The 18,037-nt window shown below is 58.2% G+C and overlaps 1 protein-coding gene across 1 annotated transcript; it reads right to left on the minus strand.

The window, feature by feature from the left end:
* Positions 1-2,394: 2,394 nt before the first annotated feature.
* On the minus strand, positions 2,395-16,356 carry SNX33 (sorting nexin 33). Its single transcript, XM_030874917.2, has 2 exons — positions 13,689-16,356; positions 2,395-7,607 (listed from the first exon to the last, which is right to left on the minus strand). Exons 1-2 carry the CDS (start codon positions 15,157-15,159, stop codon positions 7,354-7,356), a joined length of 1,725 nt encoding a protein of 574 aa, XP_030730777.1. The 5' UTR covers positions 15,160-16,356; the 3' UTR covers positions 2,395-7,353.
* Positions 16,357-18,037: the final 1,681 nt, after the last annotated feature.

An 18,037-nucleotide genomic window follows, 5' to 3' on the forward strand; every position in this document is an offset into this window, starting at 1 on the left:
TTGAAAGCACAGGACAGACATGATTTGATTTAGAATATAGTCTTAAAAGATCACTCTGGCTCCTGTTAGACCGTCGGGGAACGGGAGAGAGCAGAAGAAAGCTTGGAGACTACTGCAGTAGTCCAGGCAGGCGTGGCGATGTCTTGAGCCTCACGGTGAGATGGTGAGACAGGTCAGATGTGGGATCTCTTTTGAGGAGCTAACAGGGCTTTGCTCACAGCTGGCTATGGAGCGAGAGATAGAGAGGAGCTAAGCATGATTCCAAAGCAGGACCAGAGCTTCGAGGTCAGGGGTGTCACCTTTTCCAGGCGGGGACACGGGGAAAGTCATGTGCAGCCAGATGACTGCAAGCAAAGAGCGTCCCGGTGGGGACCTACACATGGGCACAGGAGCGCACACCGGCCGGCCCCCAGCGAACACACAGGAGGATGCACGCACTCCGGGACACCAGGCACAGGCACAGACACATCGCCCCACCTCGGCCTGCCCCACCCTGCCCCACGTGGCAGCCCCAGGACCAGAGCCCACACCCTCCCCAGCTCAGCCTCGGCACCCGCAGGATCCCCAGTCCTAGCATTTCCCTCCCAGCTCTCACTCCCATCCCCCATATTGGCCCCTTGAACAAGGAGGCTCCTGACTCACTCTCTTCCTTCCCCAGAATCCTGCCTCTGACCCCAGCTCCCTGCCCTTGGCCTCATCTGTCCAGCCGCCTCCACCGCAGCCGGATCCTGCTCGCACACCCCAGCCTGAGGCCCTACAGAAAACTAGCATCACATATTTGCTCGATGCTCTCTATGGGCCAAGCCCTCTGCCCTTCCACCTGCTGCCTTGAAGGCACGCAGCCACCTCCACCCAATGCCCACCAGCTACCCCCACTGCCCCACTCCCCTCAATGCCCGGCACTCCTGCAGTCGCTCTACAGCAGGACGGTTGCCCCCACCCTGCCCAGCCTGCCAGCCTTGGAAGGGTGGCCTGGTGCAGTGGGAACAGCACAGCTCTGTGTCCAGGCAGAATCAGCCCTACCACTGAGCAGCTGCACGATCTCACACAGGTGACTCAGTGCCCCTGAGTCTCCGTGTGCCGTAAAATATTGGCAGTAGCTCTCACCTTCCAGACCGCTGTGACCAGTGAGCTAACTCATGGGAGGTACTTAGCCCAATGCCCAGCACAGAGCAGCACACGGTCGCTGTTGCGCACTCGGGCCCAGCCCTGACATCCACCCACCGTGTGGCCTTAGAGGGTTCATCCAATCAGTTTTCTCAACTCATTTAGTCGGGTAACAATATTCTTGGCCCTGCCTCTCTCAAGTGCTGCTCAGAGGCTGGTAATCCCAGCTACTCCTTACTGGGCACTTGCTATGTGCTCATATAACCCTCCTAACAGCCATCTGGAACTCCTGTTATAAATGGAGAAATGGAAGCATGGAACAGTTAAGAAACATCCCTAAAACAAGCAGGTGTAGAGAGGATTTGCACTGAGGCGCAGCCACTCGGGTCCTGCCTCTGAGGAGTGGAGGGAAAGGGGCTTTGCTGTCTGGGGGGCAGCAAAGGCTGTCTGCTGGAGCCTCATTCTACCCTCACTCAGAGCACTGCCTCCAAAATGGCAACAAAGGGAATAAGGTCAGCCTGGAAGAGGCTCCAGGTGCCTCCAGGCTCCAGCTAGCCTCTAGCTCCGACCTCAGGCATCAGCCATTTGCCTCCCAACACGGGTGGCCCAGGCCTGCGTACCACTCACAACGGCTCGGTTACTCTACACGTCCCTCGCTGGGCCCCATTTCCTGGCCTGCAAAATGATGTTGCTAATCTCTTGCATACAGGGTGGTTGTGCGATACTGGCCATCCAGTGTCCACCACAGTGCCACTTGCACTGGGGGAGGTAGAAGCCCCCGAGGCTGGAGATCCAGGGGGATTGGAGACTTGGACCCCTTCCCAGGTAGAACCTGACCTCAGGAGACACAGGGTTACACAGGGTAAGCAGCCTCCCAGAGCGCCTTGTGCTTGAGCGTGCGGTGGAGGCTGTGGAATGATTGTGCCAGCCCCTTGAGGTTCCCTGAGGCCCACAGGGGCAATTGAGGGAATCTGGAGTGCCCCAAACTGAGAAAAGGCCAGACCCACAGAGGCTTAAGGGTGGGGATCAAAGGAGCAGGTGGTGGGAAGGCAGGAGGTAGGGGAAAATGACCAAAGGGTCCAATGCTAACCTAGGACCATGGTGGGCACCACAGGCCCAGTGCCAGGGTCCAGGAGCCCTGCGAGAACCCACAACAATGTTTGCAGCCAAGGGGTAAAAAAAGTAGCAGAACACCAAAAGGCAAAAGAAAGAAAAGACAAAAATCAAAATGAAGAAAATTTAATTAAATATCTACAAGACATTGTCAAGTAATTAACAGAACCCAGCTCAAGTAGGTATATGTGAACGACCTTTAATGTGGAATGCCGGCAAATTTTCATGAGTGATAGGATGAGGGAATTCAGCTTCTAAAATTCAAAGTGCCAGGGGCCTGCGTAAGGTCTTCAAATGTACCATCCCCAAAACTTACATGCCTCCCTGGGAAAGGGAGGGGTCCCCAAATTGACGTCAGATTACTTTTCTGTCAGGTGGGTTAATGAGAAAGCAAAAGAGAAAGTCAGGTCAGTTACAGGAAAGTGAAGTGATGTTCCTCGCACACGTTCATTTGTAATCGGAGACCCTGAGTCACTGCAGACGTCACTGTGCAATGCTGCCCTCAGCCTCTTCATCCCTGGGGGGCTGGCGGGACTCACCGGACCCTCAAAGCCCCTGCACATTTCAGCAGTTGGTTTGCCAGCCTCCCATTCTTTCACAACTCTGGAGCGAAGATCTGCTACCCCTTCTTCCTCCAGACCTACGTGAGTTAATCAAGGTGACTTTAGGGAATGAAGCCAGAGCGCTGGGCTCAAGCCCAGCCCCACCTCGGCCCCACTGTGTGATCCTAAGCAGTTCCCATCCTCCCTGTGGCCAAGCCTCAGTCTCTCTGTCTGTGAAATGGAATAATAATGCCTACCAGGGCTGCCATGCGGACCAAGGAGGCCACAGCTGTGAAACAGACTGGACTGCATCGGGATTTGACTAACAAAACCAAACCAAAGGAAAAAAGCTTTGTTGAACCCGGGAGTGGGGTTTCACAATCGACCCTTCTGAGCTATGTCTGGGGAGGTGAATTTTTATGTTTCCTCATGGTCTTTTTGCCAGGGTTCATCATCTCCTCTTGCCCCAAACAGCGTAAGGAGGTACCAGAGCCGCAGTGGTGGGGAAGCAGATTGGGGTGGGCTGGGGGTGGGTGAGGGAGCCAAGCTGGCTTGGCTCCTGGAGGACTGAGTCAGCGGGCAGGCAGGCAGGGCGGGCCCAGTCCTCGAAGGCTTGGGGAGGAGATGGTGCAGGAATGTTCCTCCCGCCCAGGCCTGGGCCCTGCCCACCACATTCTGGCTCCTGCTCTCTGATGCTGCAGCCTCAGCTCTGGCTCCGAAGATGGGAGATGCTTGGAGCTTTGTTGAGTAGGTTCAGCCAGGGGCCTTCAGAGGCAGTCTGGCCCTCGGGACTGACCCAGGGGTGGGCAAGGCCAGGCCAGAGCCTGATGGGAATTGGGCTCTGACCCTAGAGCAGACCCCCGCCCCACTGGGTGATGCAGCCAAACGCCACCGCTCACTAAACCTCAAGTTTCCCGTCTCTGCAACGAGGAACTGAACTTGGTGGTGTCAGATGAGGGATGATCGCGGCTGGCTCCCCCAGGAGGCGGTGCAGGTGGAGTCCAAGAGCATCTACATCTGTGACACATTGGCCATGTGCATGTGTGACTTCATGGCCGCGTGTGTCTGAGTGTGTGTGTCGCTATGTGAGTGTATGACCGTGCACAGTACTATGGTATGGCTGTGAGTGACGACGTGGCTGAGACTGACGACATGTATGTGGGCGTGGACGAGTGTGGACGTGGCTGTGAATGTGTGGCAGTCTGTGGCACTGTGGCTGGGAGTGCAGTTGTGCAAGCACATGACCGTGCATATGTGTGTGAGTGTGGAGCCTGGTGTGACCTGTGTGCCGCACGCAGGTTGTATGGCTCTGTCTGCTTTGGGTTGGGCAACTGCGTCTGTGACCAGGCCTGGCTCTGCTACAGCCGTGGCACAGCTGTGGCATGGTGGTTCATGGCACTCCTGTGTCCAGGAAGCAATAGGATGCAGAATCTGAGGGCTGCCTCCATCCCCAACCCCCATATGTGGCCACAAAGCAGACTCCTTTCCTGGGCTGGGCCAAGACTGGGGATCAGAGGTCCCCCACCCCCCAGCTCCAGGTCCTGGTAGTTGCCCAGCGCAGAAAGAGAAGCCTTGTTTTCCACCCGCCTCAGGGAGGAAACTGGAGGCAGCTGGGCTCAGCTCAGTCTGGAACATCTGCCTGGCATGAGACTGAGGCCAGCCCGCAGGCCCAGCCACCACCAGGATACCCCCACACACACACTGGTCCCCAGTCCCCTGCCGAAAGAGGCTCCGGCCAGCCCAGACAAATCTCAAATTCCCCCAACACTCAAACCCACACAGAGATAGAAAGAAACCAGAGAGAAGGGCTGTGACGTCCTCACTTCCCATCACATGTATGTCTGTCCCTGCCTAGAGCCCTCAGGATGCCTGGAGGAGGACTGGCCCATCCCCAGACTTCACGTTCTGATGCTTTTCCTAGGCACAAGCCCCTCCTGAGAAAAGCGTCAGACCAACCTCTCACCCGGAGGATGGAAGGCATGGGAGGTGGCCCCCCGCTCAAGAAAGAGACACAAGAGGGCAATACTATTCCCAGGGCAAGAAGAGTGAACAGGGGACTTTCCAGGCACTGTGTGTTGAGAAGAGCATTCCCACCGCCCCAGCGCTGACTGGGCCTGGGAAGGAGACCCCCACCGCTCTGCCCATGGTCAGAGCGCTCACTGCAGAAGGCCGCAGTGAGGTTGGAGCGGGGAAGAGGTTAAGGGTGGGAAGGTCCTCGGATGTGTTGGAAAATGAACGAAGGAGGGCAGGGAGGAGAGAAAGGAAAATTCCACAGAAAGTCCCAAATCTGACCTAATTTTGACCCAGGGCCAGGGGCCCATTCCAGAAGTTCCTCTGAGGACTCTCTGCCCTGAACAGGGAGCCTCTGCTGCCCCTTCCCCACTGCACCTGCCACCCCTTACTCTACCTCACTGCCATGAGCTCCCCTGCCCCCAGCCCGGCCAAAGCCTCCCCTGATGTCCAGACCCCAGCAGCCCTCCCTCCACCAAGTCCCCATTGCCCCAAGAGAACCGCGGCCCCCCAGCCCTCCTCTTTCCCGTGTGCAAACAGATTCCTGTTCATCCTGCCTGGGACACCCCCAAGGGCACAGCTGGGGGGTCCACCTCAGTTTCCAACTGGGCAGCCACAGCAGGCCTGGGCAGCCTGGACTGGACGGCTTGGGGAAGGACACAGGTTCTGAGACCCACCCCCTCCCCTGGACTGGGGCTTTCCTGGGGGCAAGGCTGGGACATGCCCTCCCGGGGAGAGGAACCCCCTATCGATTAGACTGTCCCTTCCTCACGTGACCTTCAGTCCTAGATCACAGAGCAGCAGAGCCAAACCCCTGGCAAGACTCCACCCATTTGAGAGATGAGGACAGTGAGGTCTGGGAAGGGTATGCATCCAGCTGGGGTCCAGGGCCACCCAGAGGTCCCCAGCTAGCTCCTGCCTCCAGCACCGTCCTCCCCCCAGCTTCTGAGGTTCTGGGGTAAATGTTGTGCCCATCACGACCTCAGAATCTGGTCCAATCGCTCCCAGGGACAATTAGGGCTGTATCCTTCCCCACCCCCTCATCCCCCGCTGGGATCCAAATAAGGAGTCATATTTTTGTTATCTTAACTGTAAAAGGTTTATCAAGAAAACAAGAAAGAAAGAAGATTGAAGCAGCAGCAGCCAGGAACAGCCATGACCTCCTGGGGGGGGCCAGCAGTGGCACCTGTCAGTTCCCCCAACCCACTGCTGGACCACGCGCTGGCCTGGGGGTGTGGGGGAGCCCCCTCGAGGGTGTAAACATGGGTGGGAGACAGCACAATCCCACCAGGACCTGAACCGGCATCACAGTGAGGCTGGCTGTGGGCAGGTGGGCCGAGGATCCCTGGGGTGGTGGGTAAGCTGGCCCCTGGGAGCCTGAGGCCCAAGCCTGCTTGGAGTGTGGGAGCTATTGCTGGTGAACTCAAATACCCGGTAACTTCTGGGTGTCCCCTCCAGAAAGGTGCCACCAGGGTCCTGGGATGCGAGGCTTGTCTTAGCACCTTGAGCCCAGGGCAAAGATGCTGCATGGTCCCCTAACCAAGGGGTGAGGGGGCTCAGCTGGTGAAGGGGAGTCAGGAGGGAGTTGGCCTGCAGCCCCTCCTGTGGGCGGGGGTGGTGGTGGAGGTGGGGTGGGGACAGGGGCATGGGAGCAAGGCAGATCCTTCCCCTCTGTCACACAAGGGGACACCACTGAGGGGTGCACCAGACTTGCTTGGGAGGGGCTTCCCTGGTGGCGCAGTGGTTGGGAGTCCGCCTGCCGATGCGGGGGGCGCGGGTTCGTGCCCCTGTCCGGGAGGATCCCGTGTGCCGCGGAGTGGCTAGGCCCGTGAGCCGTGGCCGCTGGGCCTGCGCGTCCGGGGCCTGTGCTCCGTGGCAGGAGAGGCCACGGCAGTGAGGGGCACGTGTACCGCAAAAACAAACAAACAAACAAAAAACTTGCTTGGGAAAGTAGAGGAGAGAAGACGGGGTCTTTCCATGCCTCCACAGCCTTGCCCATGCTGTTCTTCTCCTCTGAATGCCCTCCCCACCTACTGTCCCCACTTACTGTCCAGCAGGTCCTTGTCATTCTTCAAGACAGTACGCCATGGAGTCATCCCTAACTGGCAGAACGAGTGGTCCCTTCTGCGAGCTATTTACCATCAATCTTTCTGTACTGCCCCTGCCTGTTTCTGGGTCTGACCCCCACCTCAACTGGGGACTCCCCAAGAGCAGGCGTGTCGCAGCCCTGGATGCCCAGTGTCTGACCCGGGGCCGCAGCAGGCCTGCGCGTCTGCTGAATGAACGAGGGGATGGTGGCCAGGTGAGCGAGCGCTATAGGCTCTAGGGGAGGCTAAGACCCTGGCCTGACCTCAAGTGACTGACCAGCAGCCCAGGCCTTGGCCTGGAGGGCTTCTGGCCCCATCCTCACCCCTGCTGTGCCCCTATCTCTAAGGGGTGGGGGACTTCCCCAGGGATATCCATGACTCCTCCAAAGCCCACCCCTGACCAGCCAGGCACTGCTGGTGTGGGAAGGTCTGGAGGGCAGCATGCATTGCAGCCACCAGGCCCCAGGGGCGGGGAGAGGACCAGGGACACGTGGTCAGAGGCTGTCATACATGTGCAGCGTCTTCTCCAGCTGCTGGCCTACCCGCTGGTAGAAGAGGATCTGCTGGCGCAGGTAGTTCTGCATCATGTGCTTGAAGTCGAGCTCGCGGCGCTGGTGGAAGTGGTTCATCTCAGCCTGCAGGGCGAAGCCCACCACGCGGCAGCGCCTGCGAATGCCATCTGCCTCGTCCTGTGCCATGCGGCCCTCGTCACTCATGCGCTGGCTCTCCTTCACCTTGGCGAAGGCACCTGGCACGGGCAGAGCAGAGGACAAGGACAAGTTAGGGCTCCTGGCTCCCCAGTTCGCTCCCTAACCCCACGGTGAGACCCGGGTCCAGGCAGAAAATACCCTCATCGGCTGAACTCAGGCCTCGCTCTTGGACTCCACGGAGTCCAGACCCATGGTCCAGCCGCCTGGGTGTCTCCACCAGGATGTCCACCAAACCCTCACCTTCAGCACATCCTAAACCAGATGCACCATCTTCCCTCCAAACCTGTGGCGACGCCAGCAGCCCACACCTGCCCTGCCCTGCCAGCTGATTGATTTCTAGGACCAGGCCGTCCCCACCCACCACAGGCCTCGTCACCCCTCACGCTGGCTCCCCAGTCACCTCCAACATCACCTCCTCCAGGAAGCCTTCCCTGCAGCCCCAGTACATCAGGTGCCTCCCAGTGCTCTCGGGTGCCCTGGGCTTCCCTCTGCTACAGCTCTTACCACCGTGGTTTCTCTGACCGCTTCCTTCTGGGCTGTGAGCTCAATGTCTCTAGCATCCAGAACAAAGCCTAGCCCACAGCCGATCCTGGTATGTGTCTGCTAAGCTGATTCAACCTCACTGGACTGCTACCATAGGCCCCTCATGGGCCTCCCCACCTCAGTCTCAGCCTCTGAGAGGTTCTCCATACCCACAGCTCCAAGCCTCCCCTGGCTTCCTTCTGCCTGCAGAGCTAGGTCCCCCATTCTCCTGGCCTGTGAGGCCCTCTGGGAGTTGACCCCTGTGCCCGTTCCACGCTGACCCCACGTTCATCAAATTCAGCTTTCTTTCCTACCTTCCTATCTCTGCCCCCTGGATCCCTACGCATAATGCAAGGCTCTGACGGGGTGCCGCTTCTACACGGAGCATCCCCCAGGCAGACCGCCTCCCTATCTCAGCTCACCAGGGCTCTCCCCACCCCCATCACCCAGCCGATTCTAAAACAGAGCCTCAAAAGCCACCTGGAGTTTTCCTTTGTGTGTGTCTCCCTACATATAGGCCCTGCTCCCTCCTCACCCCAGCCCCCAGGGGACTAGAGGAAGCCATTATAATAACCAGGTGGCAGATGGGGGGGGTCAGGGGATGAACCTGGGGAAGGGACCCAATTTGGAAGAATGGGAATGAATCAACAAGCACTTGGTGAAAGAATGTCAGCTCTGAATTAACAGCACTTGACTGATTCCATGCTGAAGCCGGCGGGGGCAGTTGCTGAGGCGGTGAGGCAGTCTCCCTGCGCCTGGCAGGTACTCCTCGCAGGGCTGTAGGGAATCCACTGTGTGAAGAAGATTAAGGAGGTGGGAGGGGTTGGCACGGAGGACAGCACACTCCCCGAGCGCTTCAAAAGCATCCACTGCACACAAGTAACACGCTCGTTTTTCATGTTTCCCACCTCTCCCTTAAGGAGGTCTCTCGTGGACCTTTGAAACGTATTCCTTTTACTCCAAGCTGTTCAAATGCATCCAGGATGCATTTACGGAGCGTCTACCACAGGCTGGAAATAACTCTGAATGCCTTTAGAAGGAGCAGCACCTATATTAGATGGCAAGTGTGTGGCTAGCTGGCAAAGAGCGGCATTTCGGGCAGACAGACTCAAATTTGGAGCGTTTCCAGGGCTGCTCACACAGCACCTAAAAGAACTCTGCAGTCCCCAGCTCCAGCCCACTCAGTCCTTTTGCCACCTTCTTTGAACCACTTCTCGCCTCCTGTTCCATACCGACTGCCCAGGTCTGGGCAGCAGGAGAGGGATCACCCCAAGGCCCAAGAGGAGGACCCCTTGAGAGGCTTCGGAGCTGGAGTGGCCCTAGAGACTAGCTGTCCAACACCCACATCCACCCCTCACTCTCCACCCCCACACTGTGCAGAGGAAACTCAGGACCCGGCAGGAGGGCACTTGCCAGAGGGGCTCGCAGCCTCTTTCCTGCTCCAAAAGTGGGGGATGCCTGGCCCAGAGGCATCCCTGCACAGCTGGGGGTAGACACCACTTCTACTGCAAGGAGCCTAGGCCAGGTCCCCCAGGCATACGTGTGGGGCATCCAGACAATGGACTTAGGAATTTGAGAAGGTCCCAAGGGGTAAAAAGAACCATAAGAAGCAAAGTAGGAAAGAGCAGGACAAAGAAACTAGAGTCAGGCTTCAGCAAAGGGCACCTACTAGCCTGGATTCCACCTTCCTGAGAAAGTCTGGGTGCGTTGGGGGTGGACTTGCATTTAAGAAAGCTTTTCTTGCCCATGGGCTTAGAGGAAGGAAACTGAGGCCCAGATAATAGGAATGAATCTATTGCAATTGCTAGGTATCCACAGACAGGCAGGGAGCCAGAGATGAGGGGCAAAGGCTGTGGGGGAAGGGGGAGGCCCCACCCTGCTCCCTGTCACCCCTCCACCCTGTGACTCCGATGTGGGACTGGGACCAGCTAACACTAATGCACCCCAGAGACAGACTGGGACTCAGGACTCAGGCCTGTCTCCCGTCACCTGACACATTCCACCTAGGACTCAACCTGAGAACTGAGGGCCCAGGGGCACCTCCTAACCTGGCAGTTGTCCTGTAGGCTGGGTCCCAGGAACAGGGAAAGGAGGGTTGGAGCTTCAGAGCCCTAGGGTCCCAGGCATATCCCCTAAACTGCCACCTTAATCTATCTTGTCCCTACCTCTTGGAGGTAGTTACCACCCACCCTAGGTTGAGGGCAGGAGGTCTGAGTCCTAGTCCCACTGTGTCACCTCCAACAAGGGCTACAGGCCTCCCCACTGTCAAATGGGACACACGTTGGACTAGATGTGATGCTGCTGACAATTGCTCACAGCGGAACAGCGCTTTAGAGTTTCCACATCAGTAAAATGGGATGATAATAGTACCCACCCTATAGGTATACCTGAGTTTAACTGAACTAATATGTTTAAAGTACTTAGGATGGCACCTGACAGAGTAAGAGCTCCCCTCGCAACTATGTGCGAACTGCTTTTCAGTCCCAGCCAAGACCCAGCTGGTGGTGGCTCCTGGTGATACAATTCTTTGTTCATCAGCGCCTAGGAGGGGAGGTAGAGGGAGAGCTAGATGATGGCCCACAGCATAGAGGCTGGACCCACCTATTCCCCCAGGCAAGAACTTGGTCCTGCAAAAGGGCCACTTTGCCTTGGCCAACCTGAGAGCTCCATGGCCCCTCCAGCATGCTCTGTGGTCCAGGGCCTGCCTCCAGCCTGCAGAGGATGCCAGCTCAGTTGGTGCTAGAACACCCAACCCCCTCCCTGCTCCCTCCCCTTCTGGCTTGTCTACCCCAGGCACCCATCCCTTAGGGAGTTCCCTCCGCTATCTGTCTGGCACAGTAGAAACAGCCTGGCTGTGGAGTCAGAGACACCTGGGCTCCAGCTCCTGCTCTGATTATCATTCCTCCTCACCGCCCCTCACCTGAAAACGGAGGGAAGCACACCAGTCTCCGCAGCTTGTGATGAGTCTTAGGACCGAGCCCTGCCCTGGCTGGCTCTCAGGCAGGGGCCCTGGACAGTCACTGTTGCCCCTTGGTGTCCCAGGGTAACTATTACTAAGGCTCTCTTTCACCCCCAAGATTGCCCTGGTTTGGATGGTAAATTACATGGTTGCCCTTCTCTTAGGAGACCCCTAAAGTGAGCTCCAGGGGCTGGGCCAGTGGGCAGACAGGCTGGCACCTCAGTGCCAACCAGGTTCCACGGCCCATTTTCCTAAGTTTTCTGAGGCGAGGAAACTCTTTCAGGGTCACCTCAGAGGCAACATTTGTCCAAATCCTGGTCTCCTGACCTCTCCTAGGCCTCCCATCTCCTTCCTTCCAAGGCCGGTCCCACATGCTTGCCATCTTTCAGATGTATGAACAGGCTGGACAGAATCCTGGGGACCCAGGGCCCAATTTTCTTTCTCCTTCCTCTGTGAAAGGGCTCCATCCACAGGGCCAACACGGGATCCCCCCTCCCCCCATCAGGCTGTGGTTCCCCCAATTCTGTCTCAGCCAGATTCCAAGCCCCCCTCCCTAACTTGCCCCACCACGGGCCTAGGAGTGGCAGTGCAGAGCCCAGAAGGGGGAAGAGTAAGCCCAAAAGAACCTGGCTTATTGGGGAGGGGTCCTCCAGGTCTGGGAAGGTGGGGCAGCCTCTGCCTGAGGTTGAACACATCACCCCAGGCCCCTCACCTTAGAAACACCTCCAGTGGAAACTCAGAAGTGGCCTCTCTCAGCTCTGTCTCCCTGCCCCAGGGTCAGAAAGGCCAGTCTGGCTTTACTCCCTCCTGCTTCAGTGGGAGCCTGGGAGTATGAGTATGGGGTTGCCTTCCTGCCCCCTGCTCTGCCCTGGGTGAGGGTCCCCAGACACTGCATGGGGGCAGCTGTTTAATCACTATGTCCCTGCTTCCCCCCATCCTGCTGCCCACACAGGAACATGCCATCCAAGGAGCTGGTTGAACCAGCTTTCCCAGGCCGTAGCACAGCAGTGAGCGTGGCTCCACTTCCGCACAGGGTGACGCCTGCCCCAGTGGGCCCCAGCCACCAGCCCTGCCCAATCCCTGCCCAGAGCTCAGAGCCAGATCTAAGGCATCACTCTGTCCTCGACCAGACCCTCCCCAGGAGTCTCTCCCCTACCCACCCCTTTGAAGGCCTAAGAGCTCACTGTGTCCGCCCTCCCTTGTCTTACAGATCGGGAAACTAACTCCCAGAGAGGGGAAAGCACTTCCCAGGGACACACAGCAAACTGGGGGCAGAGCCAAGACCAGAACTCAGGCCTCATGTCTCCTGAAGCTGAAAGAAGGGAAGGAGGAAGAGAGGAATGTGGAGAAGAGAAAAAAACGGCAGAGGAGAAGGAGGAAGAGAAAGTGAGGGAAGAAAGGAGGCTGGGAGCTGGAGAAGTTCTAGAAGTTAACCTCCTGGTAAAGGAGAACAAGGCGGGTTTACTCCAGACTCTCCTGGGGACCAGGTAGTGTGGTGGTGTTTGCTGTCCTCCAGGCAGTCCAGAGGCCTGCCTCCTGGCCTCACCCAGAGGAAAACTCCCCACCAAGCCAGGCCTGACCTCAGGGCCTAGGGGCCTGGGAGCCAGCCCCACGCCCTGCAGACGTTCTTCCTTAGTTACCAAGCAGCCCTGGGGAGGACCACACCTCTCTCCTGCCCTGCCTGTAGTCCCCAAGACTCAGCCACCTGCCGGGTCAGCTCCTGACTCACTGCTCAGGCAAGAAGAGAAGCCAGGCTGGGGAAGGGGGAATTGGATGGACCATGGGGGTAGTGCCCTGGACCCCCGCTTCCTCCCCCAACCCAGCCCGGCTGCCCCTAGGTGACCCGGCTATGAGTCACTTCCCTGGAAGTTCCTTGACAGCCCCACAGTAACAAGGACCCATCCTGTCCCTCCCGTAGGGAGGGGGCCGTGAGAACTGAACACATGGCTGGGCTTGGGAGGTGGCCGAGATGGATGTGTCCTTGGGGAGGTGCAGGAGGAAGGGGCAGCCCCAGCTGGGCCATGGACTCCTTGTGCAAGCACCATTCTGTGGACGCAGCTTCTTCATCTGCAAAATAGGGGCAGCCACCCTCCAGAACACAGATAGGGAGGGAGCTCACAGATAGGATATGCAGCGGTGAGAACAGCCTCTGCAGCTGCAAAGGCAGGGAGGCAAGCTTGTGACAAGTGGGAAGACAGGCTACACTCTGTGCTCCTGTTATCTGGGTCTGTGTCCATGACCCCTTGCGGGCTCCTCAAGGGCAAGTCCTGGGCCCCAGTCAGCTCCGTGTTCCCAGACCCCAGCCTGATATCTTGAAGGGCTCAAAGCATGATGGGTAAATGAGTAAATGAGACAGAAACAGAGAAAACGAATGAATGAATGAACGAACGAACAGACAACAAGAAGGTAAGCAGTGAACTCCATGAGGACAGGGATCAGACCTGCCCATAATAATATCCCTGCACCTAGAATAGCACCTGCCACCTGGTAGGTGCTCGACACACTTGTTGAACGTATGAATGAGACACAGACAGAAATTCTAGCTGCACCGTTCTGCTCGGTCTAGGCCATCTTCATACCCCCAGTGCCCAGCAGAGTGCAGATGCTGTAAGGATCTCCAGTCCACACTGGCTCTTACCTTTCTGCAGGTGGATGATGTCGGGGAAGTTGGAGAGCAGGCCCTGGTAGAGAGACAGCGTGTCGAGCATCTGGAAGAGGTCGTTCTTGGGCTGCTCGGCAAACATCTCACCCACGGCTTCATAGGTACGGCCCGTGTGAGAAATGGCGCTGTTGAGGGCTTCGGAGCTGAAGGGGGGGTCCATCTGGAAGGCATGACTGATGGCCTGGAAGGCATTGCCCAGCTTCTGGAATTCCTTGCGGAAGCCCCCCACATGCTTGCGCACCAGCTCCGATGCTACGGTGCTGAGCTGCAGGACGCTGTCGTCCATCTTCTTGCTGAAGGCTTTGAAGGTGTCCACACGGTCCTCCACATCCTGCAGGTCCTGGTGCTCCGTGGGGATCTGGAAGGTGAGCAGGAAGCTGGCGCCCACCATCTCGTCCTTCTCGGCCCGGCGTTTGCCCATCTTCCACTGCTTGGCATCCAGGCAGCTAAGGAAATGTTGGAAGCCCTCATACTGGGACAGCACGGGGTGGCTAGTCATGTGGTCCATCCAGAGGATGAGCCGCCGCTTCCGCTTCTCAATGAAGTCCTCCTCGAAGCGGCCTGTGGCCTGCTTCTCTGGCAGGTGGGGCACCGAGATGACAGTGAACTTGTGCAGCAGGCGGTTGTAGAGCCAGTCGAAGTGTTTGTAGCGCCTGTAGACAGGGGAGCCAGCGTGTGTGGGTGTGAGCTTGTAGGAGATGTAGCTTTTGATGCCCTTGAATTTGGTCTGTTTGGTGGGGTCCTCCACGGAGCAGGCAAATGGGTGGGGGTTGGCCTTCCACTGGGGGCCGCGAGGGCCCATTTCAATGGAGTATGTCTCAGCGATCTTGGCCATCATGGGCACGTCACCCAGGATGAAGGCCTCCACGCCAGAGCGCACAAAGCACGAGAAGCGGTTGAGGTTGCGTCCCACCACGCTGCCTCGCTTGGCAGATGCCAGGCTGTCCTGCCGCTCCAGGGGTGGCTTGGGCCGGAAGGCCGTGTGTTGGCTGGGGTAGGCACCAGGGTAGGAGAGGTTGAGTGGGGGGTGCCCGTTGGTGCCCAGCCCACCAGCCCGTGGCTCCTCCACCACTGTGCATCCATCATCCCAGTCATCCCAGTCATCATCATCGTCCTCCTCGAAACTACCCTGGTTTGAGAGGAAGCCACTGCCCCCCCCACTCCAGGAAGGGTCTGCCACGCTGGAGCCGTCGTATAAGCTCACCTGAGTGCCCAGAGAGCCTGCAGGACTGCTGGAGTAGTTGGCATGGTTGGAGCTGGTGCCAGAACGGATGATCTCCACGTAAGAGGCAGGGAAGAGCCCTGTCTCACCGCGGCTGTTCTGGCCCTGCAGCCATCCATCCAGCGAGGTCTCGCTGAAAACAACCAGGTCCTCATCCTGCTGGATGCTGATTTCCTCCTTGTTCTCGCTGCGGAAGTCATAGAGGGCTCGGCCTTTTAGTGCCATGTCTGGGCCAGTGGTAGAGAAAGATGAGGACAGGGTCCTGCCCAGAACTGGGGACACTTGCTAGGGTGTCCAAGAATGCACTAGCAACTCAAGGTCCGCCACAGCCCTCAGTCTCTCAACCCCTACGGCGGGGTCTCAGCACCCACAGATGGTGTCCAGCCTCCCTCTCTTCAAAGCAATGTCCACGGCCCAGAAACAGGTCTCCCTGCACATGCCTGTGAGCAGGGAGAGCTCATGTCCATGGTCTTCCTCCCTTCCTTCCTCAGCCCCTAAAAGGGAGAGTCTCTCTTCCTCCCACTCCCAGAAGAAAAGTCAAGTGACTCGGAGAAGTCAGCTCTGAGAGGGCAAGAATTTGACACTCTCCACTGGAACAATGTTCTAAAATAGAAGAGAATCACTCAGAAACCACCGTCCCAGAAACCCCAGCAGCTCTGGCTCCCAGCTCCTTCTGGCTCCACAGGCCTTGGGAGGCTCTCACATTCCTCTGTAGATCTGCTCCTTCCTCCTTCCTCCTCCTCTTCCTGGGCCACTGGGTTTTCAAAAATCCAGAAAATCCAAGAGGGGCAAGGAGAAAAGCAGCAGCCTCCTGAATCGAATCCAAGGGTGGATGTGTCCGGCTTCACAACGAGCCAGGCCGGGAAAACAAGGACTGAGGCTTACACAACAGGCCGCCAACGCTTCGACCCCGGCGGCCCGGCCCGGCCCGGCCCCCAGCCCCCAGCCGGCTGGGGCGCCCTCTCCCCGCCCCCAAGTGACCGGCCCCCGCCCCGGGGAAAGGAGGGGACGCGACGAGGCGCTCGGGCGACTTCTGGCCACTAGCTGAGTGGCCTCTTTTGTTTGCCTAATTTCTCAGCAGTTTCTGAGCCTGAAGCTGACCCAGATCTGAGTCCAAGGACCTCCGGCCAAAGGTAACCCCGCGGTAACCGGTCCCCGCACGCGGGACGTGGACCCCCACCCTTCGCGTGCACGCACACACTCAACAGGAGTTTGAAGAGTGAGCTCTGGAGAGCAGATGGCCCGGCCGACTGTCCGTCCTCCGCTCTGCCCCGCGGGGTCCCGCCGGTGGGCGGCGGGCTGCGCCCCCAGCCCGCCTTCCTCTCCAGCGTTCGCAGCCCCTCTGCGCCGCCAGTGAGAAGCCAGCTTCAAAACAACAACAAAAAAGGCGATTCCGGGAGGTGGCGTCCCAAGGAAAGAAGGAATAGCCGACGGGGGGGAGGTGAGGCGGGGGGGAGGTGAGGGGTGGGGAGAGGGAGGGAGAAGGACAAGCAGGCTGGGGAATTGGGCGAACTCCACAGCACTTCCGTGCGTCCTGGCTGGCCGCGGACTGCCCGGCTCCGCCCTCCCACTGGCCTGGGGCGCAGGAGCCGGGGCTCCCGCCTACTCCTCGCTTTTCCTTCTGGCATTCACCCTCACTCACTTGCGCTGAGATCTGGATGCGAGAGAGAAAGGAGACGGTCGGGGAATAGGGCCAGCCCGTCCGCCCTGGCTGGGAGACACCTCTCACCCCGAGGGGCTTAAGCGCCGAGGGACGGAGCTCTGCGGCCGCCGCCTCGCCTCCTCGCCTCCTCGCCTCCTGGGCTCCGTCACCCTCCTGCCTTTTCCGCGACGCAAGTGAGGCAAACTCCTAAAGTTTGTGAAGTGCGGTGCTTACAAGGAGGGCGCCGGAGCCGGGACCCCGGAGAGAGGGTGGAGGAAGTGCGTGGAGGCCCGCAGACGCCCCCCTCTCGTTCCCCTGCCCCCCATCCCAGCTCCTGGGAGGGGAACGGGGCCGTGGCGCCGCCCGGGGATTGCTCTCTGGAGGGGGCCCCAGAGCCAGCGGCGCCCTCCTGGAAGAAGCCTGAGAAGGTTTGGATAGTTTAGATACGGGCTGCTGCGGGTCCTAGTACCCTAGCCAGACAAGGCCAGGAGCACCCCTGTCTTGGGCGACTTCCTTCGGGGCGGGGGAAGACAAGACTCTACATCTGTAACGACGGTAACAAGACCCGGCAGGATCGGGTTCCGTTTCGCTTCGTGCGGCGGCCGGCGGAGACTGGATGTCCTGTCTTTGCCGGCAGCACCCAGGAGAGAGGAGTGGTCGGGGTAGGGTTCCGGGAAGAGGTAAAGGGGACTTGACCCTGGGCATTGATTCTGCCAGGCACTGTGCTGGGCACTGGAGATTACAGTACAACAAGGCAGTCGGAGAGTTTGACACCCTCTTGTCAAATGACAAGTCCACCCTCTTGTTCTTCATTCATTCATTCTGTCTCTCATTCATTCAACCTTCCACTCAAGGAAACATTAACTGAGTATTCTGTACCAGGCCCCTTGGTTTACAAAGACGAATAAGGCATTGTCCTTACCTACCAGAAGCTCAGATGTGTCAGGACAAGTAAAGAGATGTTCCCTGCCCGGTGAGACCAGTGCCATGAAATGTGAATGGGAGGGCACCTATTCCAGCCTGGGTTGAGCAAGGATCAAGGAAGGCTTTCTGGAGGAGGAGGTACCTAAGGTGAAGCAAAGGCTTTGGGCCTTACTCCCCTTCCTGGCTAAGCCCTGGAGCCTTGTCTACCGCTCTAACTAGAACTTCCTTCCCCCTCATTCTCATTCCTCCCACTTGTTGCAGATGAACTGGCACAAGGTAGCACTATAAAGGTGGGCACCTTAGGCTGTTTTGAGGGGTGTAATTTGCATGCCTCTGGCTCCAAAAACCAATTTCACTGATGCAGTGAGTAGATCCAATTCCCTAGGCAGAGCTGGCATTTGGCCAGGATACAGGCTTATGTCCAAACCCCAGAAGCCCAGGTATTAACTTACACAGAGAAATTCAACTGTCAGACCCAAATATTTGTATCAATAGATCAAGGCAGTTTGGGCTGCTTCTTAGGAAGCCCAGTTACCA

Source organism: Globicephala melas, chromosome 2 (genome assembly GCF_963455315.2).
Source record: "Globicephala melas chromosome 2, mGloMel1.2, whole genome shotgun sequence".
NCBI lineage: Eukaryota > Metazoa > Chordata > Mammalia > Artiodactyla > Delphinidae > Globicephala > Globicephala melas.

Coding starts and splice junctions, on each gene's coding strand:
- SNX33 (XM_030874917.2), bottom strand. CDS start 15,159: ATGGCACTAAAAGGCCGAGCCCTCTATGACTTCCGCAGCGAGAACAAG. Junction 7,608..13,688: donor CATCATCCACCTGCAGAAAG/GTAAGAGCCAGT, acceptor TGCCCGTGCCAG/GTGCCTTCGCCAAGGTGAAG.